The following is a 25,406-nucleotide window of genomic DNA, read 5'->3' as shown; positions in this document are numbered from 1 at the left end:
ACTGTAATATCTCCACCCTTAACTCAACCAACCACACAAACACAACTTCCTGAACAAACAAACGCAATAAATACAAGTAACGCAACATGCACTACAAAGACGCCCTTACTCAATAAAGTTACACGGCCTAGCACAGCTAAAAAACACAATACTCTTTCTTCTCAGAAACACACCACGTTATCACAACCCACTCGTACTCAACCCAAACGCAGTAACCTTAACAGCACTAGAGGCTCACAAAATACCGTAATGTCTCCAACAATAATCCAAGCAACAACACAAATACAACCTCTAGAACAAAGAAACACCATAAATACAAGTAACGCAACATGCACTACAAAGACAGGTCCACCCAATAAAGTTACACGTCCTAGCACAGTTAAAAAACGCAATACTCCTTCTTCTCAGAAACACACCACATTGTCACAACCCACTCGTATACAACCGAAGCGCAAAAACCTTAACAGCACCACAGGCTCACAAAATACTGCAATATCTCCACCAAAAACCCAAGCAACCACACAAATACAACCTCAAGAACAAAGAAACACCATAAATACAAGTAAGGCAACATGTACCACAAAGACAGGTCCACCCAATAAAGTTACACGTCCTAGCACAGTTAAAAAACACAAAACTCCTTCTTCACATAAACACACCACGTTATCACAACCCACTCGTATAGAACCCAAACGCAAAGCCAAAGAAACACTTACACAATAAACTCTATTTAATAAAAGTACAAGATGATATTACTGTTTTGTTTTCTTCTTTCCTGATAGCGTTGACTATTGTGGCCATTAATAGCTATGTTGGTAAGTATGAATTACATACTATCCCTAGATTTCCAATGTGAGTGTGTGAATATTTATTTTATTTTTTATTTTTCTTTAGAACCCTACATAACTTCACCAGACACAGACACTAATCGTTACTTGATTTTAATCCGTGCGATTAGTTAACCAGGCTAGACCTGAGTTCTCACAAGAAACACCGACCATAATAATAATAATAATAATGCATTTATTGAAAACAACTTAATATAATGTTCAATGTTCAAGATGAAAATAAAGAAAAATAAAATCATACATGATGTTCGAAGAGAACAGAGTACTTAAGAACTGCCTCACTTGTTGTTCCCAAATGGAGTGAGTTCAAGCAACTACTAAGTAGCAGCTTGGTCTTCCACTCAACCCAGTTTGATTACTAAATAACATTAATTATGGCATTACGAGTGAAAAATAATATTTTTAACGGGAAATAAATTATAATAAAAACAGAAGCTTATCAAGATTAATTTTTATTTAAGAGGTGTATTGACTAAGTAGATATAGTTTATGTAGTTGAATTTTGAAATGTTGTATAGGAAGTTCTTTAATTTCAGGAGGTATTGAATTATAAACTTTAGACGCGTTAAGGTTAAGTTAAGTTAAGGTTATAACTGTGAAATCGTTAAAGTTAGGGATACTCGTATAATATGTTATATAAAACAATAAGTATTTTTCAAGTACATTCTAAATCAGTAATAAAAAATTGAGTATTTCATTTAAAAAAATGCAAGTGTGATACGCCACTGGAATACAGCACGCCCCTGGTTATCAAAAATATTTTACAAATATGGCGACGGTAATCGTGTACAATTTTGCTATAAAACTTTTTTCGGTATCTTTTATGGTAAAGGAATTATGATCCGAGGGATCTTAGGTGCTACACCCTGTATAGTTTCTTCCTCAATTTCTCCTTAATCGAAGGCCATCTCAAGTTCCGCAAATTTTCCACCACGCCCCTATGAAATTCTTCAAATTGCTTATTAAGTTCCTTGCACATTTTTTTCTTTTCCCCTCAAGCGAGTCTCAAAAGTTGCTTTCTATTTCGTCTCAATACTTCTCAAGTTTCATATTTCCTCATACCATAGTACACTATAGATTTCCTAAACTTTTTTTAAGCGCCTCTAAAGGTTATCTTTTGAAGTTGCTCTGAGGGTTTCAAACAGCATAGCGCCTTTACTGATCTTATATGCCTCAAAAGGCATGGGCGGCTATCTTCCCACGGGGTGTCACTGCACGAAGAAGGTTTTTGAAGATTGTAGTCCAAAAGCGTAGCCATGACGATATAGAACGGCCAATCGGGTTTGAAGATTTCATCTGCACCAGAGCCACTCTTCATCCATCCTTTGATTTTGCTTCTTACCACCTTTGAAGTTACCGACTCTCGGGGGATCGGTCGCGCCGAGGGTTGCGCCATAACGGATCTTCAGGGACTACCTCGAGATGCACTCTTCGCATGCTGACGCGGCACGGCCCTGCTTGCGATATCACGGTCCGTGGGAAGCGAGCTTTACGACTGACTGTTTTGGGAAGACATTTTCACAAAACCGGTGCTTTATTACATCATAAGTAAACAATTCATTTTTTTCTGTACTCCCAAACATGTGCGGACGCCCATATGCGTGCGGCCTGTGGTTATATCATCGCTTTCCGTTTTAACCGAACCGATTCCTCCTTATTGGCAGGAAGTACATAACATAGATTTCGATTCGCAAGCGTGACTGATTAGGATTACAGAGTAAATTCTTGGATGAAAAATTTGTTAGAACTGAATGGGATTTTCTTTTGGAAATTTCACTTTACTTGCTCTACATCATACACCGTAAATGACACAAGTTGATGAATCTAATTTTTTTGCAAGAGTTGAGTTGATTAAAAACAAAAACGTGAAAGAAAGTTGCTTCTTCTTATTGTAACAGTATTATGTAATAAACCAAGCTCGTGTACAGTTAAAAAGTAATTTTGTAACTAAGCGAGTACGTGCATTGTAAGAAGCACATGTGTTAAGCAGGTACAACAACAAAAAAACAACTATTTCCTCCCGTGCATTTTTCATAGGAAATGAATTCATGACACCGACTAAAAACGTTTGCGCAAATTAAATTTATACGAAACGGTATCTCTGGATTGTGTAAACAAATACGTGCCACGAAGTAAATTCTTGCACAATCCGTGATTTGAACTCGCAACCACCGTTTTCAGTTCCAATTTGTTATTGCTAACAGTACATGCGGTACTTTTTTCGAATTCGAAATGGGCTGGTTTGATTTGGAAAATGGAGACAAAATTTGGTTTGCAAATGTCATTTAAACAAGGTGAAAGGTGCGCGCAGTTTTATGCACAATACACCCCTGGCAATTGTTAAAGAATAAACAAAATTTGAATTCATGCAAAAGATATTAACAACTAAACCAAATTCCTTTGTATGGATCCAATTAAAATGATTAAATACAATACAAATCTGTTTCATGCAGTTAATTTCCACAGATGGGTACCTTTAAGGATAGTATGATTACGTCAAGTAAGAAAATTCTTACTGGAATCGGTATTTTTGTTTCGAATACAAATGGTACAGCCCTCTCCCTTGAAAAAGGTTTCCTCCAGGAAAAATTGAAAACTGGATCGCTTTTAGGGTGCTATGGTTGAAGCGTTAGGCCCCACTCTGGTCTCTGGTGGAAATTGACGAAGCTTGTATTTACTTCGACCGCATTCGTCAAATTTTCGAAGAAATCACTCGAGTTATGAGTATTAGTGCACAACAAAATAAAAAAACTTTCCGAAGTATCCTGCATACATTCATTTTTCGGCTTATTTGAGTTTTTTCGTAAGCAAAATGCCACTGTAATTACAATTTAAGCGCCTCTGATTTTCAACTAAGACATGTTTACGTCGGAGAGTTTGTTTTCTTCGAAATGAGCCCACTATACGTTCGTTTAATTTGCTTTTTCACGTTCACAATTTAAAAATAACGCCTTACTTGTAACGGTGAAATTAATATTAATTGCATTCATAACAGTTGAGTATGCGTACGTGCTGCGCTCAAACGAATCTTCTTTCTTGGAAATTTAATATCGCGCGAATTGCGCTACGTATTTTACTTGACTATTCGCACAATTTTAAACAGGAATTTAACTAGGCCTTGCTACAATTCAGACTCACAGACGCTTTATATGGTTTCCGCGATTGACTTAAAGCTGGAACTCGCTCTTCTCTCTATAATTTTATATAATATGTAGTTGCTCAAGTAAAAAAAACTGATACAGAACCAAAGCAATAATCGCGAGCAAGCCCGCTGTGATGCAATAATGTGCCCGTATTTCATTCCCGGAGTCGCCGTAATCGCGGCAACAGCCCACACTTTCCTAACTACGCTCTCTAATGTATTTATTTATTGAAGTGGGCGGGGTTTCGCCAAGGGCTGCTCTACCAACCCAACCCACTATTATACATTTACAAATATCCATGCCTCGGATTCGAACCAGAGACCCTTGTACAGCAGTCGTGCTTTTACGCCACAAGGCCGGAAATTTATCGGTCGCCTATCGCTACACTTAACTCGCGTTCCCCTTTCGTATGAAGCGGTACCTACATATGTAAATTTTCCCATACTGAAATATACAAGTTCGAAAAATTTAAAACTGCAAAGCGAGCTACCGTTACAGTATTGCTGTCACTATGTCAGGCTGGGGCGTTGAGCATCATTTGGAATGAATCCGGGTGGTGTAGTTATTAATTAAATGTTTCATTATAAATAATTCTTGTTAATCAATTTCGTGGGATTAGTTACGAATTAACACAAATCGATTTTGCGAATCGAGCTTGTAGTCAAGGTCTTGTTTGTCTAATTTTACGCCGTTGTCCGTATTCGCAACAATATCCTCTATTTCACAATTCAATTTTTGTAAAGGTTACCCAATTTTAATTGACCGCTATTGTTCGTATTTATCGTAATAGCTTCTAAGTCGTAAATTCTTCTTCTTTCTACTTTTGTATAGGCGACAAACGCCCGTTTGTTTCCCATCATTCTGCCTCTTGTGCAGTCAATTTGTCGCTTTTTCGGGGACGTCTTACGCCCCTATGGTACAATGGTGATTGGTCACGTGAATCCCTTACAATTATCCGGTCATCCATTCTGTTAATGTGTTCCATTCCACAGTATTCCAATTGAGTCGATTTATGGCTGTCAAGTAATGTGATTGGATAGATAAAGGTAGTTTATTGGTTGAAAATGTTAGCGTGTTGAACCCTGAACAAAGTGAGGTGAACCACCTGTGAGTTATCGTAGGATGAATTTTATTATGTACTAGCAGAATTTCGTACCGCCTATCAGTCCCACTCCCGGTTGGGCCATAAGCTCAGTTTCGGCGACTTCGCCGCCTTATTTCGCCCGCGGGGTCGCTCCCGGATAGAGCATACCGAGGAGCATGCACTCAGTGTCGGCGACTGCGCCGCCACACCTCGCCAAAAGGTTCCGTTCCCGGATGTAACATAAGTTCGGTTTAGCCGGTTGTGGCGCTTCTTCGCGGCCATACGTAATTGATACGTTTGACCATCTATTTTTTCGCCTGAAATCGACGGTATGGACTCTTGTAGACCCGTAGTAGATCTCACTTAGCGCCATCTGTTAGTTATATTGCGATTTAAAATGACCAAAAAGAGAAAAAATATTTTTTACGTTTTTCATGGCGCCATCTATTACTTATATTTGAATTAAAAATGGCGGAAAAGAGAAAAAACACAACAAACAGAATTATCTAATTTGGTGCAGTCGTTCTGAAGTTAATACGGCGCATATATACATTTCGGCGAGTCATTTTTATTTATATAAATTAAAATTGGCGTTGACCAAAGTTTGGAATAGACACCTGTAAGTTACCGTAGGGTGGATCTTATTTTGTGTTAAATTTTAAACGCGCAAATTAAAGTTTTTGGCGACCTTATTTATTTACAAGGGATAATTTACGAATTAAAAACTATTACGATAAATACGAAGCGGAAGTTTTTAAAGACCATCAATTAAATTCTGTGACTGACTCTAACTAGAAAAATGGAGTTACTGAATAATTTGTCGCACGTCTAAAGCAGTTGATTGTGCACAAATAATATTTTTTATATGACGGATTGACTGACCGTGTTTGAACTTCAAATCAAAGGAGCCATTCATTATACGAAACTTTGGATTTTGTAACGACCGTCATTTTCAACCATTTGAATCAACCTAATGGATCAATCAGTACCTCTAGATTGAAGGACCAAGGGGTAGGCATTAATATTGCTGTATAATTATTAAGGTAACCATTTTCTTTTATTTTAAAAGTAATAAACCGATTTCTTTAAGAGCGTTGAAAATTTGGATTTTTTTATCAGAAAATAATGAACAATTGGTGATTTGCTATGACCGGTTTAAAAAATCAAATCGGTAGTTAAACTTACCATGTCTCACTTCTACGCGCAAATTCTCTTCTTACAAATAAAACACCCCATGACATTTTACAGGTGGTTGACTGAGCATCGCTCGCGGGCCAACGAGGATTCGAATAACGCTAAATAAAATCCGCTCTATGGTAATTTACAGGTGGTTAACTTAACTTCGCTCGACGTGAATTTTTATTTTCATTAAATAAAACCACCCTGAACCAATTTATAGGTGTTCGCCCTAACTTTCGTTTTGTATCAACGCGAATGACCTGGCGGTTCTTTCATAACAATTTACCTCCCACTACTTCACTTTTTATTGACACCCATCCCGTGATGCAAACCGTTTCCACCAATGAACTACTTTTACTCATCCGGCCAGATTGCTTGACGACCATAAATCAACTTAATGTGGAGTAATTTCCCACACACATGACGCAGCAACCCCAATAACCACGACTGCACTAAAACCTGAACTAATTGCGCAATTTCTCAAGACTGACCGGAGCCTTAAATTTTCAAACGCATTTTAAACAGTCAGGACCGTATTTGACGAAACCTTCTAAGATCGTCACAATCGATAAATAAGATACACAAGGGATAATTTACGACTTAAAACGTATTACGGTAAATACGAACAATAGCGGAAATTATAAATGCACAAAATTAAATTTGTGTGACCTGAAATAAAATTGAATTGTGAAATAGAGGATTTTGTTGCGAATAGGGACAACGTAAATGTCGGAAGAACAATTCACGGAATATCAATCTAATTCTAAAAAATGTATAAAAAACAGCACCAAAGAAATAGGGCATTCTGTTCTCTATACCTACATATATTGAAGAATTATGACGGACACGGCTTACCCATATATTGAGAGCAGCTACTTTATCACGTATGAACGTCCGTCCGTCAGGCCATTCGCACGATAAATCAAAAAAACGCTCTGATCTATAAAGCTCAAATTTGGTCCACAGGTGTGTACAATTGTTTTCTTGTATGATTAATAGTTTCCGATCTACTTTAAGTTAAATTAGTAGCAGTTACGTGCTAAATCATTATTCACATTTCACAATGTGCGGTTTTAAACCCAAGGTTTACACTGTTCAGTAGGCTGGGCAATTTTTTTGCTTTAAGGGGAGGAAAAGGTTACGTTATAGGTGGATTAGTCACGTCCAATTTTTTGTTAAGTCTGAGCTGGAATCAGTTTTGAGTTTATGCACATTGAATAGTATCCATGGTTATTTTAGCACACAACCTTTTAAAAACCGCATAAAATTAACATAAAATTTACCTATGTGCAAGGCCAAACATATACAGCATCAGTACAATTCGTAATGATGTCGTTAGTCTGTAAACTAAAAGAAAGTTTACTTCACGAACTGAGATGCACTAAATTACCACGTAATTGTTGTTGGCAAAATTAATGGTGGCGTGTCGATACTTTGTTAGTAGGTACTTGCTATAGTTTTTATTTGTTACGCTTCTTGCACAAGGAACGTTAACCTACATAATCTCCCTAATGACAATTTGAACGCCTTGAAAATGTTATCCCGAGACATGACACGCGCGCCCGTGTAACAAATCGAGATACTTTCAAGTGGATAAATTAATTTATGGCCGTAAATTAAGGATAACTCCTAATTAAGTCGTTGACTTGACTATTATTTTACCGCTATCGTGATTGCATTGTTACGACAATGAGAGCAGCTTGTAAACATTTCAATTAAAATTCTTGTCAGTTGATGATGTGAACGAAATAAAGGTTAATCCTTGTGTTTTTTTTCCAGATGGAAGAGTAGAGGTTTCTCGCGAAGACAAGTACCTCAGCACCCTTACGCCCGGAAAAGTGCTGGGCGAGCTCGCGATTCTCTACAATTGTAAAAGAACGGCGACGATTAAGGCCGCAACCGACTGTAAACTATGGGCAATCGAACGACAATGTTTCCAAACAATTATGATGAGAACGGGCCTAATCCGCCAAGCGGAGTATACCGATTTCTTAAAAAGGTAAGTGCGCCACTTAGCTTTTTTGATTGTATCGAGTATCGACGACCCTGAACAACATCCTCGAGAGGAACTCTGCAAGCACTACTTTGTTAATTGGTCAATTCCATAGTCAACATTGCCAAATCTACTGCTATAGGCTCGACTGTAGTCCGTCCCAAGTGCAGTATGGAAACACGTTCGACGTACCGAGTGACCCAATAAGACTGTTCCTCGGCCATATCTCGGGAACCGTTCGTCGTGTGACTTAAGGGTAAAAAAATTATTGGGGAAATCGGTTATGAAGAATCGCTGGAAAATATTTTCAAGTTCTAAAAATGGCCACCAGAGCGCGTAACTGCCATCTTAAATTTTAAAATTGCATTTTCTTTCAATTTCGCATAATAAACTAAACATTCTTTTTTCACATTTTTAAAGAGAACCTGTTTATCTATCATTTTCGTAAAAACAAAAACTCAGTTATTTAAAAAAAAAAGATGGTGTGGGGCGTTCAATTGTTTTTGCAATAACCTGCTTTAACTTCTTAACCGTTTGACCGATTGTAACAAATTTGGTATCGTTGAAAAGATCTCGTGCAATAAGAATCAAACAAAATATATTAATTTAGTTGAATCCTTCTCCGCCAGGGGGGCTAGTTTTGACACTAAGATCCAAAATCCTAAAAAAAATTAATTGAAAAGATATGACTTTTTCTTTATGAAAAAGTAGCCAAATGACATCCAAAGAGGCCAGTGAAAACCGTTTTTCAAAATCTCGTTCCTAACCTCAAATCTTGAGAAAATGAGATTAATTAATGCCGATTTCTAACCAAGAAGCATTTAATATGTTGGCGGCGATGGTTCGTGGTTGATTCGGATAACGCAAATAGAAGATGCGGGCAGCGATGGTCGCATTTTGAAAATACTCAAAATATATCGCCAGCATATTAAATGCTTCTTGGTTTGAAATCGGCATTTTAGAAAGATTACAAATTCAAAAAACTGCACTTTCTGAATGTAAACACAGCAGAATAATTTACAAATTACGGCTATTATTTTTTTATAATGCATCGTGTTTCATTTGTTTAATTTTCCAAGGCCTACCTAAAAGTGTTTTCCAAACAATCTTTCGCGCCATCGACAAATACCGGAAATACGTCAAAAGTAAATTTAAAATACAATTTAAGCATTTTTATTAATTAATTAATTAATCTCATTTTCTCAATATTTGAGGTTAGGAACGAGATTTTGAAAAACGGTTTTCTCTGGCCCCTTTGGATGTTATTTGGCTCCTTTTTCATAAAGAAAAAGTCATATCATTCCATTTGATTTTTTTAGGATTTTGGATCATAGTGTCAAAACTAGCCCCCTGGCGGAGAAGGATTCAACTAAATTAATATATTTTGGTTGATTCTTATTGCACAAGGAATGCTCTTTTCAACGATAACAAATTTGTTACAATCGGTCAAACGGTTAAGAAGTTAATACAGGTTATTGCAAAAACAATTGAACGCTCCACACCATCTTTGTTTTTGAAATAACTGAGTTTTTGTTTTTACGAAAATGATAGATAAACTGTTCTCTTTAAAAATGTGAAAAAAGAATGTTTAGTTTATTCTGCGAATTTGAAAGAAAATGATATTTCAAAATTTAAGATGGCAGTTACGCCCTCTGGTGGTCATTTTTAGAACTTAGAAACATTTTCCAGCGATTCTAACTAACCGATTTACCCAATAATTTTTTTTACGACGAACGGTCTCCGAGATATGGCCGAGGAACAGTTTTATTGGGTCACCCGGTACACAACAGCAATAAATGCACAATTTGATAGTACAATATAGTGTTGTTAAAACATTTTACATTTGACAACATGGCTACGAATGAGAATACATAATGTAAAAACAAAATCATTTGGTTTCTGGAATTTTTTGGCACAGTCTTGGAATGCTTCCGGGTTATCAGATTAATTGAATTCTTCTTATTTTTAAAGCTTATAGGATCTTTTGTTTTTTTGGATGTTTCACGATTCTTCATTTTCCCACGTTTGCTTTACATTAGGTTAGGTAGGATTGCCATCAGAATTTTCGGTCAGTTATTTACGTTGGAATTCTCCGGTTTCTGAATTCTTGAAATTGATCAAATTCTTCGGTTTTTTAATAGATAATTAATTTTTCTCACTTTGGGATGCTTCTGGATCAGATTGTTTACCTACATTCTTGTGTTTCCTCGAATCTTTCAGGTTTCTACGATTCTTCAGGTTTTTTTCAATTTTTGCATTCCATTACACCCTTCTGTTTCATCAGAATATTTAGTCGGCTATGATTCTGGACAAATCCGTAAAATACTTCAGTTTTCATACTCCGAAGATTATTAATTTTCTTATGAGATTATTCGAAATCTTGTGATTCTTGAGGTTCATCGGATTCTTTTGTTTCTTCGGATATTTTACGTTATTCCGAATTTTTAGTTTTTTTTATATTCTTGCATTCCATTACCACCTCGCCACTTATTAGTTCCAATTTAGTTTATTTATGGGAAAAAATGTTCCGCAGTATTGAAATTGTCCAGAATTGCCCTTATAACTTAGGGTTTGCAGCAAAAGAAAGCACACATTAATTGTCTTTAACCTTTTTACCGGTTGCTGTTTTTTTATAATTTTATTAGCACCTCGTATACACAAATCAGGTGCACAACTGTACCCAATAAATTGTTTTTTTTAATATAACTCGCCACTCCAAAACTAGCGCAACGAATTGTGTGCACCTAGGACTCTAACGCTTTCGTGGTAGGTAACAATTTATTTAAATACGATTATACAATGACCCGCAAATGTACACTTACATATTAGGAAAGTAACTGGTTCGCACTGTTCACAGTTGAAAAATATATCCGCCGCCCAGTTTTCGACGACGAAGTTCCGTTGTTGCATAAAAACGCTTCTTATTATTGGTTTTGATCGAAAGGGCAGTTACCACTGAATGTATAAAGTACACACGAGAATAAATTCTTTAAAAACGATTTTTTTTATATACGGCAGTTATACGGCTTTCCGTTCGAACTTTTAATTAACATTGAAATTTTTACGCGATCTCAAAAATGGAGTACCTACATATATTCGCCTTGAAAGTCAATCGAACAATTTCGTTTTACGTGATCCAAATGTGCAGCGCTCGATCTGCAGAGCTTCTCTGAAAATGTTAGTAAGAATCCCGCTCTCCCACCATATTTTTACTTACTCGCCGAATTCCAAATACGAAGCGGACCTTGAAGCGGACCCACCGCAACCGAAGCGTTCACTCTGTTTTTTATACACGTTCGCAAGGGTATAGCCTCTCATTCTCCGTCTATACGGTTTTTAGAACCGGCAACACTATAACATTTCTCTTTTATCTGCTTGAACACTTGTTTCTTATCTTAACGCGTTCCATTCTGTCTGTTAAAATCAAGATCGAAAATTACATGGCCTTGTAGGGAAAATTCAAAGGAACATTTGGAATTTATAGTGAATCGCATTAGCAGATTTCCACCCCTGATGGGCGCTCGTGCGGGAATTCCCAGTCTATACTTGAGATTCGAGAACAGTCCCAGTATTAGGTCTTGTATCATCAGATTATTCGAATTTTACCGCTCCTTCAGGTCTATGGAATTCTTTCCTTGTCCAGAGTTCCCCCCTGGAACAGGTAACCGCGCGGGAATTTCCGTTTCGTTTTTTCGAACTTTACAATTCTTAGATTCTTGAAATTCTTCATGAAAATTCTCAGTTTCATAGGGTTCTTGGGATACCTTAGTTTTTCTACATTCTTCGATTTCTTAAATTTCTTAGATTCCTGTGGAAGAAAACGTGCTTGTATTTGCTTGTATAGCAAACAAAAAGCGACCTGATGGCGCCTGATATCGCTCTGGAAAATTCGCTACAGTACTTACAGAACGAAAATGCAATATTGCCGAGAATTTGAATAAAGGTTTGCTTTTTTTGCAATGTATAGCGCACATTTTTAACGTGTACCAGGCACCCTTTGTTTATGTATACAGAGTTCCCCTGCCACATCATCAAGAAGTTAAACATTAATACCTTTTGCACGGCACTATTGATGTATGTGTTTACTGTTCATGCATTTTTTCTGTTCCCTGTTTTGTGTTGCGCCATTTTGAGGTAAACGTTACTAAAAAAAATTGCTGTGGCTAGCTTTCTACCTAACAGCTTTTCAGCTCTTCCTTTTATGTCCAAGAAAATGAGAGTACACACGGACCGACAGACCGATATCATCGAGATCTTGTTTGATTCGGATTCCTAGTACTTCAAAACGTGTATTTCCGTCAAAAAAATGATTGGTCATTTTTTACCTCACTGCAATACCTCCCTTACTAACGTGCGGGTGGTAAAAATAATTTTAAAAAATCGCGCAAATTTTGAATCTTTTGGAACGTAGCTCTCAAATGCTCAAACACTTATACTGAGTATATTTTTTTCAAAAATGCAGCTTGTACCTGCGCGAATTCCGCCCGTCCGTCCCTCTGAAGGTTTGAGATCACTTGGACCTCGTAGAAGGTTGCGGTTTTTTTTAACTTAATAAGTTGTAAATGGGCTTAGTTTCATTTACATACTCACTTACTTGCATAAAATAAAATTGAACCTGATTTATCCACGACTAGCTGAGCAACAAAATGTTTTTTTAATCAGGAACTAATCTGGAAATTCATGTTAATTAAGCGCTCTTCATTTGACATTAGCCACAATCTAATCAGACGAGGTTCACTGCAACACATCCGGTTAGCTACCGGTGTTTATACTCATTAGCCGGATTAAAATTTCAAAATTCGTCAGTCGAGTATAATGCTCATTGTTACCTGGAGTTTCGGGTCAAGCGATAATGAAATAAACTGCACGATCTTGCAGTTTTAAAGCTCGTTTTGGCTTAACATTGGGAAACTAAAATTAGTTACGAACAAATGGAGGAAACATTAATTTTGTCTCGTCTTCCAAAGGACCAGAGCTTTCGGAGGCTGCAAAAATATCCTTACGGGAACGGATACAAACGACAAATTAGTTACAGCATCTGTATTTCCTTATCGGCGGCTAAAAGACGACGCTAGAAACCAAAACAATTACTTTTACCATCTTCTGGTAAACAAGTAAATAGGCCCAGAAGCTACAGTTTCTCATAACGAAGTGCCCCCGACTTTATATCACGGTTCGACACCGGGTAGTCATCAAAGCTGGTAGATCTCACAGCGGAAAATGGGTATTTCGTTACATCTTCAACTGTAAAAAAGTTCACACACAAATAGTGGACGTGAGAGTGGACGTGATCGCTCGCTAATAATGCTTCGAATCTAATTTTTAACGCACCCAAATAGCACGTTTCGTCTCAAGAGACCAAGCAAGAATCTCTCGCTCCACTTCTATCGCGATTTCAATCTCCTCGCCCGGTAAAAATCTCGAAACGCGCTTCACTTTCTGAATGGAACAACCTCGTGTCCCCTTTTAAACGAATAGTAAACCTGCATTTTTGTCACGTGCTCAGATTTAAACAGAACGGAACGAAACTCTTAGGTCTCAAGAGATCGTAATAACCGCTTTGCGCATCTTTTCTGGTTAACGCTGTTTATCACCAGACATATTTTCGTTAACGTTCGCTACGAAGCGGCACATACGTAAATTTGCCCATGCTGAACAAAATACAACTGCTTTTGAGATTCTAAGCCGACCACCCGTTAGAGATGTATCCAACGATAATAGATTCAACCAGGGCGGATCTCTAGTAACGGAGATATGATGCATTTTAGAGAATAGAGTGTCGAAAGTAGGTACTCGCAAATAGAAAAGTGGAGGTTTTCATAAAACGCATCTGTTGGTTGGGCCAAAACTTCAAATGCGTATATGTCTACAACGCAATGTCGGGAGTTGGTACTCACAAAGAGAAAGTGATAAGTCTCACTGAGTCTCGTAAATATTAATCTATTGTACTTTTTAATATGTGCTTTGGGCATAGGAGTGCACGACGCAGCTCTATCCCGAGTTTGAGCTATTCAGACAAGAATACTTAATTGAAGTGTTGCCAACTTCCCTGAAATGACTTGCTATGTTGAAATTTTTTGTCGATTCAATAAACCAACTCTTTGTTAGATGCTCCTGTTCCACAACTTCTAATGCCTTCGTTTCCGAAAGGAACATTGCGTAATCCATCCTTTTGGGCCGTGCTTACATAAGAACCGACCACAGACTGTTGAATATTCAGTAAACTAGTTTTTGTTCGACAAAAGAAAATTTACACCATCCGTAATTGTAACTTACCATTTTAACGAGCGACTTCCTTTTCGATTTAATTGCAAATTCAAGTCGATCCAGTCCACCGGCAACAACGCCATTGTCAAGTTGATGACAAAGGACCAGACGGCAACGGTAACTCAGTGACGAAAGCAGGGGGCCTTCCAGCCAGTTTCATTTTACACTTCCCACGTATTATGTGTCCAAACCATGACATTCTCTTTGTTGCCACGGAGGAAAATAACGAAAGTTGGCAATTGTATGTAATTTAGCCATAAATTATACCCATCGATCTTCGGTATATTTGAAACTACTTCGAGCTTTCTACAATTGAAAGTGAGTTCATCTTCACGCCAAACGCTCATTACGCCCACCTTTGAAAGTTATTGTTATCTATTTTTGCAATTCGTGTGCCTTACTTTGGCAATGACTATCCCAAATGTAATTCTCTGACCATAAACTTGACTGCCGCATCTCATTTTAATAACAAATTATGTATTACCATTGAATAAAAACACTATTTTTATTCAATGGTATTACCTATTTACACCTCGAGCACGTACCGAGTGAAAGTCGATTATGTTAACACAGGTTACTTATGGTTTGCGAATTTTTTACGCCATTGCACTTAACAGTGCTCGTGAGGTAACTGAACCCGCATGTATTACTTTGTAGGACAGTTGCATACATTCAAATGGATTATTTGTATCAAAGAAAAAATTGCAAAATGCCTCTCGATATTAAATTGCATTTGGGTATTTAGTTTCAACTTTCGCGCTGGAGGACCTTTTTGAGGTCATTGTCTCAACTTGGACCGACTTATTTATTTAAATTTATTTGTAACCCAAATTCGTTTGATGAATATTAAATAGATAACTCCCAAATTTTTATTCAACAAGTCAACGGATTTTAATTAAAGAACAAAACTCTGATGGCTCTTACTTAGGGGAATTTTTCGAAAGAAATTCTCCTTATGTGATGGTTTTGATCGTCCGTCTGTTCTTCGTATAACTCCAAAACAACAAGAGGCGGCGATGTCAAACCTTCGATTTCTACGAGTTCAAAAATCAGTGCTATTGGATATGAGCCGGATTAAAAGTCGTGTGCCCGAATGCTAGTTCACTGTTAAAAAATTTCCCTACTGCAAATCGTATGCGATTCGTCGTATATTGTTTACTCAATCCTATCATTAAGTACATCAATTTTGTATGATCGATTACTGCACTCATTTGAAGCAGGTGTCAAATATAGGAGAATTAAACAGTTTTACATTTTAGTTGTGCCAAAAAAATCAGGTGATAAGAGGGGACCAAGACAATCTTTTTTTTTTCAAATGAATCGGGGCAAATGTTTCGTTTTGAAGAAGCTCCTCTTTCCAAAATTACATTTCTTTTTTTTTTCAAGAACCATCTTATGGTTATTTGGAGTCTCCTCGAGTTTTTTGGACCCTGGACTTCTTTCAGAGATCCATCAGATTCTTAAGGTTCCTTGAATTTTTTCGTCCGATTCTTCGAATTTACAATTCAAAATGTTTCACTTTTTTTTAGATTTTCCAGTGTTGTTCAATTTTTTTTTAAATTGTTATCCCCCCCACTTTGTTCCCAATTCTTAGATTTTGCCTCGGGCTTCTTCAAAATATTTAATTTTTAGGATTCTTTTCTCCTGTCAATTTCAGATTTTTCGCACCTTTTTCTAATTCCCCAGGTTCGCAAATATTTCTTTTTTTCTTCTAAATATAAATATAATACGTTTTTCCAATTTTTTTTACTCTGACTTATGATTCTTTTGTTTTTGCACTTCAACTTTTTCAAAAATTCTTCAAATTGCTCAAATTCGTCATATTCATAAAAATCGTAGTAGGTATTTTTAGGTTTTCTTGTCTTTAATTCTTCTTTTTGAATTCTTCCGTTTCTTCAAATCTACGGGATTGTTGAGATTTTTCTGATTCTTAAGATTCTTTTGACAGTTGGGACCAATTGAATTACTTATATACAGGGTGCGTTTTTTCCGATGTTTAGTATGAGGCTGTCGTAAACCGTAAGAGATACAAAGTCGACATGAGCACCAGACACGAGCACCAACCACGAGTACCGGGCATGAGCACCAACCACGAGTACGGGACATAAGCACCAAGTACAAGCATCCGTAATTAATCCCCGGACCTCCCTTGCTATATTTGTTTCATTTATTCAATTTAATTCCTTCCATTCATCGGTTTTTCACACGCACTGACGTATCCTGGGGAGTATTGAGGAAACTGGCTCTTCTCCCACCCCACCATGCCAACTTTCAACCATAAATAACTTTCTTAGTCGTAGTACAAATCTCAAATTACAAAGTTAATTTGGGTAAGGTAGTGATTCGAATTATTCTTTAATGTTGATCGGCACACGCACCTATTGCCAAAGTGCAAAAGATCATGAGAATAAATTATTGCTATTACGTAACAGTGGATTATTTCCCCAACAAACCGTTGCCGAGATATTCGCTCTTAAAGTTTTGACATCGCCAATCAATATATTTCGTCGAGAAGTTGCAATCGCCTTTTGTAAGTACCCTCCAACACTCCGCTCTTGAGATATGAGGAATTATAATCGATAACGAATCGAGGACACAACAGGTGGTCGGTAGAAATGAATTCCTTCCGTTCAGACCTTTTATTAGAGTACCATGAAGGGTAGGTAACATGTTTACCCCCCCCCTTAATTTTCAAAATTTTATTTTGCGCTAGATGCATGCTGAAATATGCATAATCTGAGACAAATTGGTTGTCGCATGTAAAAGTTATGCAAGCTTACTTTCAGCGACACACCATTTCGGTAAATAATGTGTTGGGGGAGCGTCCCCCCCCCCCCCTTAAAGGCAACAAAACAAGGGATAGTGTTATGTATTTAAAGTTAGCCAGGTTCGTGAATCCCTTAATGATATTGCAGCCATTGTGTACAAGACTAACTTGGCTACATGCAATAGCAAGAACAATAGCCTTTTAAAATAACCTAGAAATAATGTCTTTGGAGGACCAAACGTCACTTTACATAAAACAATTTAATATCCAGAAAACGATTAGCATTGCGCAAAAAATATAAAACAACTAATACTATTATAAAGTGATGAAAATATGCAAAAATATACAGGAAGTTCTTTAAAAAAAACCTATGTTAACGACTTTTATGGAGCATCCTGTATACCCAAAAATATGTACAGGTTGTTTACCACAAAACTTTTGTTCAATACATTTTTTTCTAATCTCGACCATTTAGGCGCTAACGGACGCGTACAGAAGGTTTTAATATTCATTAGATTTATTGGATATTATTTAATTCTTTTCAAGGCAACATAAAATTCGAGTGTATGAATAATATTGGGTTGCGAGCATCTCAGAGTCTCTCTCTAGGATGCGTAAGGTTTGACGTTGTCCGCGATTGGCCGACGGTTTTCCATCTACTAAATTCAGTTTCTGTTTCTGTCTCAATTCAACTTCGCTAATGGAAGGTACTTCGTAATTTCCTTCTCGCTATTATATTAAATTACTATTACGGCCTTACCTTTGATCCAAAAATTCCGAACGGAATCGGCCCGGAATGGACGGCAGATAGGTATTGATGAGAAGAGCATTCAGGGGTAAAAATCCGTTCCGATGCCGATTGGACTATAAACATGCAAATTCTAAACCAGTAGGTATAAATTGTGCACAACTCTTGTGCAGATAAAGCGCATTTTTTAACCAAAATAGCTTTTGTTCACCAATGGATATATTTCTTGCAGACGTCTCAATCGCCCTTTGTGAGTACCCTATTCCGACAATCCGTTCTTGAGGTATAAGGTAATATACCCGAGCACGATAAGAGGTCGAGGAGGAGGGCTATGGTTGGTAGAAATTAATTCCTTTCATTAGAGTACCATGAAGGATAAAACTAGTTCCACTCCCCTCCCCCCCCTCCACCACGTACTTTGATAAGAAGACAGAAAGAAGGACAGTAGTTGGTAGAAAACGGTTCCTTTCGTTGAGACCTTTAATTAGAATTAGATTTATTTCGATGAGACCGTTCATTAGAATATCATAAGGGTGTTTACCCCCCCCCCCTCCTCCCCATTTTCTAAAGTTTAACTTGACATTAAAGGCATGCGTATACAAAATCTGAAACCAATTGGTTGTCGTATGTAAAAGTTATGTACGTTTTACTTTCAAAAACAGCATCTCAAGAAATAATTCGTGGGAGGGGGGAGGGGCGGGGGGCTTTTAGACAGCGTATTCTTAAAAAATGCGCTAATAAATACAAATAATGCGCCGCAGTACCAAAATTAACAATATCCAGATTTCAAAGAGACGCCTCATTTGTGGGGCTCTAAATTTACATACTAAAAATATAACTCTTTTCACTTAGTACATAACATACTCCGCTTCTCTATTTGTCAGAGCGTTATGGATGATATACAGTTTGTGTCACAATTAAAACCGGAAATAAGGTAAACAAATTAACAAATATATAAACGTTTACTTAGAATAATATGTATTTTCCTAAATAATATATAAGTATATCACATCAAAAGTGAATATTTTGTAATATGAAAACTTTATACATTTTTGCCCAAACTATATACCTATTTTTCGTTCACTGCGGTAAAAATATATAGAAAGAGTGGTTCCACCGGTTCACTGTAGAGGGCGCCACTAGCAGTCGTTTTCCTCCAAATAGAATCTACAATGAATGCTTCTTTGTGGTGTGAACTTGTTTTTTTGGTGTGTAGTGGTCGCCGGTCTGTGCACCAAAAAAACAAGTTCACACCACAACGAAGTATTCATTGCAGATTTTATTTGGAGGAAAACTAACGACTGTGGCGCCCTCTACTGTGAACCGGTGGAACCACTCTTTCTATAAATTTATACCACAGTGAACGAAATAATATATAAAGTTTGGTCAAAAATATATAAAGTTTTCAAAATATTCACTTTTGATGTGGTATACTTATATATTATTTTCGAAAATATATATTATTCTGAGTAAAAGTTTATATATTTGTTAATTTCTCTAATATATTTGTTAATCTCTCTACATTATTTCCGGTTTTAATTATGACACAAACGGCGCCTCATACTTGAAGACACCATGAACACAAAAAATCCGATACAACTGAATACCGAACGATCCTCGAGATCTTATTAGATTAGATTGCACATGCGCCCAACAGATTTTTTGTATCTATATTAATTTCACTTATATTCAATAAAATTGCGCAAATCAAAAAGTTGTGTTGTGCATACTCACAACATTTTTTTTGCATCTGTAGTACTGTCTTCAACTGCCCGTGAAATTCCGCTCCGTCGCCCGAATTGATAACCAATGCGTTGCTTATCTCGCACGTGGTATTGTGGTATTACGATCAAATTTCGATTACATGTTCCCTAATTTATGCATTTTAAACAAGAAATAGAATTAAACAATTACTGACTATATTTGCAATAAATAACTAACATTAAAATGGCATTTCAACAAACGTTTCTAATTCTAAGTCTATTGGAAATAAAATTCACCAGATCCTATGAAATAACTTCAACGATTTTACATACAGGATGTCCCGATTGCTATTGACAGACATCGATACAAAATCTCGAGGATCGTTTATAAATCCTCATACGAAATTTGTAAATAAGGCATAAAGAGTACGAGGTTGTTATTTTCTATGATTCCTAATTGTATGCTTTGTTACAGCGTTCCTATTTTCAAGAATCTTTCCGACGACACCCTAATCAAGATATCAGATGTCCTAGAGGAAACCTTTTACTCTTATGGCGATTACATTATTCGCCAGGGAGCCCGCGGTGATACGTTCTTCATAATCAGTAAAGGTAGGGTAAAAGTTACTATAAAGCAGCCGAATTCTTCCGAGGAGAAGTACATTAGGACTTTGGGAAAGGGAGATTTCTTCGGCGAGAAGGCCCTCCAAGGGTAAGTGTACCATCGCCTGTCCCTTCGAAAGTTACTAACGTGCTGCTTTAGCGACGACCTTCGTACGGCTAATATTATCTGTGATGATCCGGAAGGTGTCTCCTGTCTCGTTATCGACCAGGAGACGTTTAACCAGCTAATATCGAACCTAGATGAAATCAAAACGAAATACAAAGACGAAGGCGTCGAACGAAAGAGGTAAGCTCTTGATCTTTTTACTCAAAACCTTCAATATCTTTATAGTATTTTTTCTTGCCTACCTATGGATTGATAGCTGTAAGTGACTCTAATACCTTATAGTGTACTTCACATTCTCACAACTATTTCGTTTTCTAGGGAAAATGAAGAGTTTGACCAGGTTCGCCTTGCCGATCTGCGCATCATTGCCACTTTGGGCGTCGGTGGCTTTGGCAGAGTAGAGCTGGTTCAAATAAACGGTGACGCTAGTCGCGCTTTTGCGTTGAAGCAAATGAAGAAAGCGCAAATAGTCGAGACTCGACAGCAACAGCACATAATGTCCGAAAAGGAAATAATGGGCGAAGCGAATTGCACATTTATAGTTAAACTATTTAAAACGTTCAAAGATCGCAAGTACCTCTACATGTTGCTGGAAAGCTGTCTCGGTGGCGAACTGTGGACGGTCCTGCGCGATCGGGGACATTTCGACGATCCGACAACGCGATTTTACACGGCGTGCGTCGTCGAAGCATTCGACTACCTACACTCTCGAAATATAATCTACAGGGATTTAAAACCTGAGAACCTGCTGTTGGACGGCAATGGTTACGTAAAGTTGGTAGATTTCGGTTTCGCCAAAAAGCTGCAGACCGGACGTAAAACGTGGACGTTCTGCGGGACGCCCGAGTACGTCGCGCCCGAGGTGATCTTAAACAAAGGTCACGACATTAGCGCCGACTATTGGTCGCTGGGCGTGCTCATGTTTGAGTTGCTAACGGGAACGCCGCCGTTCGCCGGCACTGATCCCATGAAAACGTACAATATCATTCTGAAGGGCATCGACGCTATCGAATTTCCTAGAAACATTACTAGGAACGCTCAGGCTCTCATTAAAAAATTGTGTCGAGACAATCCCGCCGAACGGTTGGGCTATCAAAAAGGCGGGATTAGTGAAATACAGAAACACAAGTAAGTACTTTTTGTGTGTATATAAGGCGTGCAGATTTTGTTGCAAATGTGCAGTACGTAACGTATACCCCCTTCTTGAAAGTCTAGTTCCTATTTTGCATATTGCAAGTTCAAATTTTATGTGCACATCGCGGTTACGTCGTTCCTCCGGGTTGGTTCAGGATTATTGGCACATGGTAATATTAGGTTCCCCGTTTATCGAAATGAGTATATGATAGTTCCTTTTTTCCGTCTTTCTCTCTTCCCAAAATAGAGCTTGAGATAAGGATAAGATTTTTTCTGTTCCCTCAGAAAAAGCGATTTCCCGTATGACGTCTGCACCTGTGTATCATCTTGTAATGGGCTAGTTACATTTACAAGGTTTGAAGACCCCACTTGCATAAAATAAAATTGACCCCCTTCCTCCGTGGCACTGGCAAAAATTCTAATATGACTAATATGATAATATTCCATGCTAATAAGTTTTTTAGGTCGATTCCTTTAGGAATATCGAAATTACTTCGAAGAAATTTAATTCCTAAAAATAACCGACCACGACTTTATAAAACCAAAAAATTTGAAATAACTTGCATTAATTGACGTAGGCAATATTCTCTTCTGGTAACAAATGATCGTATCTCTTCTTGGAAAAAATGCTGATCCCTTCATAGATATGGAAACTGGCCGTTTCAACGTTACAGTTGACTCCGTTATGAATGTCAAACAAAAATGTCCATACGTTTTGTCAAGCCAACTGGCTTCAATTTCGCGACAGTAAAACTCGAAGTTGTGATTAAGCAATGGAATAAAATGCCATAATTCCGCCGTGTTAATTGCCCGTTTATTAATTGGGTTTTGCTGTAGGCGAGAGTTGCCGCAAACCTGCATTTTAAGAGGTCACGGCACGTCATATGTTTTTGCCCGAAGTTAAACTGCTAATTCTCCACCACTATTCAGATCGATTTCACTCAATAAAATGCCCGTTCTAGTCCTTGAAAGCTCACACGAATCTTTACACTTACGCGAAGATAGTACGTGACCGATTCCGAAGATTAGCTTAACAAGTATCGCAATTATGGGAAAATAAAATTCTCATACACAAATAGTACGTGCTAACTCTTACAAAGTCTAATCTCGTCTGCCGAAAACCCCTTACAATCTCGTTGTTATCGCCAGACATACTTTCGTTCACGTTCGCCATGAAGCGGTACATGTGTAAACTTTCCTATGCTGAACAAAATACAAATTAAAAAAATTCTTCGTTTGTTTTCACCTTGGTCTTGGCACTCAACTTTGAGAAGCTGCCGTTACTGTTATCTATCTGTTTATCACGATGAGTTTTAATATCAGTTTATTTACTTGCGGTTTGCAATTCACCGACTCGAAAATGTTCCTTCGCGTAAATCTCACTCGTAAATTAACGACCTTGCTACGAATCAGATTACTAAAAAGCTTTTCTTTACCCCGGAATGTACTGTAATTCATTTATTCTCCACTACTTTTGCGCTACTTAATATATTTTTATACCCGTTAGTTAAACTGCTAATTCTTTACTACTATTCGGATAGATTTGCTCAATAAATGCACGTTCTAGGTCTTGAATTTCTACCGCAAATATTCACACATATGCGAAATAAATTCTTGTACATAAAATGGTACCGATCTGCTTTTATAACTTCACTGAGAATTCAATTTCAACGCATTTAAAATGGTATGCGATGGTTCGCGAAAATCAAGAATAAATCTTCAACGGTAGAAAAATTAACGCACAAACGGTGTACGTGATCACTTACTAATTAGTTCGAATATAATTTTTAACGTACCCAAATAGTACATGTCGATTCTTCAAAAGTCTCTGAAAAACCCTCTTTCAATCCAGTCTTTCTTTGCTTATCTCGAACCGCACCCTTTCATTGAAAACGTACACATTGTTATCGCCAGACATACTTTTGTTCACGTTCGCTATGAGCGGTATGTGTAAATTTTCCTATGTTTAACAAAATACAAATTCAAAACTAAATTTTTGAAGCGGCAAGAGGACGTATTGCGGCCATTAAATTAAAACAAGATGGAGATAGAGAGACTTACGTTGTGCAAAAAATTATAGCGCATATATTTTCAGATGGTTCGACGGTTTCAACTGGGAAGGGCTGTGCAATAGAACATTAATACCTCCGATAATTCCTCAGGTGAAACACGTCACGGACACATCGAACTTTGACCAATATCCCCCCGACAACGATTCGCATCCGCCCGATGATCTTTCCGGATGGGATGCTAATTTTTAGTCGTATTGTAGGCGCCGTTTTTTTTTTTTAATTTAAGAAAGAGCTCGGATCCTGTAATGTCAGAGAATAGACTGTTTACTCGATCTATGTACATACGATTTATTTAGGTGTACAGTATAGGAAATTTTCGAATCGTGATCATTACCTCGAGACATTCAAAACCCATGATGTTTTCATGACAAATCATAATTTATATATTTCATAGATTTTATACTAATTGTGCAAATTTAGATTTTAAGCAAAGCTGTTGTCATTTTTAAATTCACGTTTATTATAGCAATTTAGGTGCCATTTTAAAATTGTTTTTGTGTGATGTAAATTAAATAACAAACAATAAGTCTTGCCATACACAGTGAATAGTGTTGTTAACCACTACGTACGAAGTACTAGTCAATTATTACTTAAAATCTTTCGTCACTTCTATCGTGAGCAGACTAGTTAACACATCCGTAAAATGCAATTTCAACAACACTAAAGTGAAATGAAACATAATTTTATCTTGTTGTTTCTTGAGTGAGTCATTAATTGATAAAATTATATTTTAAAAGTGATCTATTTGATAGATATGTATTTGTTTAATTGTACCATAAAAGTTTTTTTACTACTAATAAATTTATTTGGTTTACTTTGTGTTTTCTTCTCTGACTAATGAAAATGCAAGCAGTATTCCCCATACGAAACAGAAGAAAGTTTAATTTGAGCCCCCCCCCCCCCTTCCTGTAGAGTTAAGATACAAGAGCAGCCCCCCCCCCCAAGATGAGGAAGCAACATGATACATCGAAGAATCGGAACTGTATGATCTTCCAGGAAAATAGTCATCTATCGCACATAGCTTCTAAACGAAAGCAGAATCTCGCCCCCGAGGTATGTAACTCGCCCCACGTTCAGAGTTCAGGTTGAATGTGGAATTAGGTGTCGTAACTCAATTCAGTACACACACAAACAAATCGGCAATTTCAACATGTTAAAAAGAATGACCAAAATTTATATGAATATTTCTGGTCAAGACCATGTAATCAACACCAATAAACATGATGTGCATGTTATGGAATAGCAATTAGGCGAAATACAAAAGCATAAAAAGTACGAACACGAGAACACGCAAAGTAAAAGAATGTAAAAAACTCCTAGCAAAAGAATGGAGGCTTGTTTTCATTACTGAAGTTGCACAAAACACAAAATTTAGACTGATCGAAAACATTACACTTGCTTCCGCGAAAGACAAAATCAAGAGACCTCCTTTACAAATAAAAACTTATTTTCTTTCCAGCTAAAACGGGAATTTCCTGCCATTCTTTTTCTCCGTATGCGCTGAATACATCTACCCTCCTTTTAATCTCGTTTGAAGTGGAGGATCGCCACGTCGTGAACCGCTTCTGATATTTGTCGAACAAGTAGGTACATACATGGTACTGTCGATATATACAATACAGGGTGGGATCCTACACTTTGTAAGTTCCTTCAAAGAAATTATCCTTAGCACGCCCTGTATATAACTATTTCGCCTGTATATGTTCTCACTTATGTGCGGCGCATGGACTGCCAAAGT

At 37.3% G+C, this 25,406-nt stretch overlaps 1 protein-coding gene across 1 annotated transcript; it reads left to right on the top strand.

Moving 5' to 3' along the window:
- Nucleotides 1–8,033: 8,033 nt before the first annotated feature.
- Nucleotides 8,034–24,196, top strand: LOC116181607 (cGMP-dependent protein kinase, isozyme 2 forms cD4/T1/T3A/T3B; the record flags this gene model as incomplete). The annotated part of the gene is given in 5 exon segments (XM_031501980.1): nucleotides 8,034–8,253; nucleotides 20,208–20,444; nucleotides 20,496–20,642; nucleotides 20,781–21,590; nucleotides 23,692–24,196. Coding segments are annotated over 5 exon segments (1,580 nt in total), but the record flags the coding sequence as incomplete, so codon positions are not given.
- Between the last annotated feature and the right edge of the window lie 1,210 nt (nucleotides 24,197–25,406).

This window comes from Photinus pyralis, unplaced genomic scaffold, assembly GCF_008802855.1.
Source record: "Photinus pyralis isolate 1611_PpyrPB1 unplaced genomic scaffold, Ppyr1.3 Ppyr1.4_unclustered_Scaffold1279, whole genome shotgun sequence".
Classification (NCBI taxonomy): Eukaryota; Metazoa; Arthropoda; class Insecta; order Coleoptera; family Lampyridae; genus Photinus; species Photinus pyralis.
The sequence above is the reverse complement of the archived record's forward strand: the minus strand, read 5'-3'. Positions and strand labels throughout refer to the sequence as shown.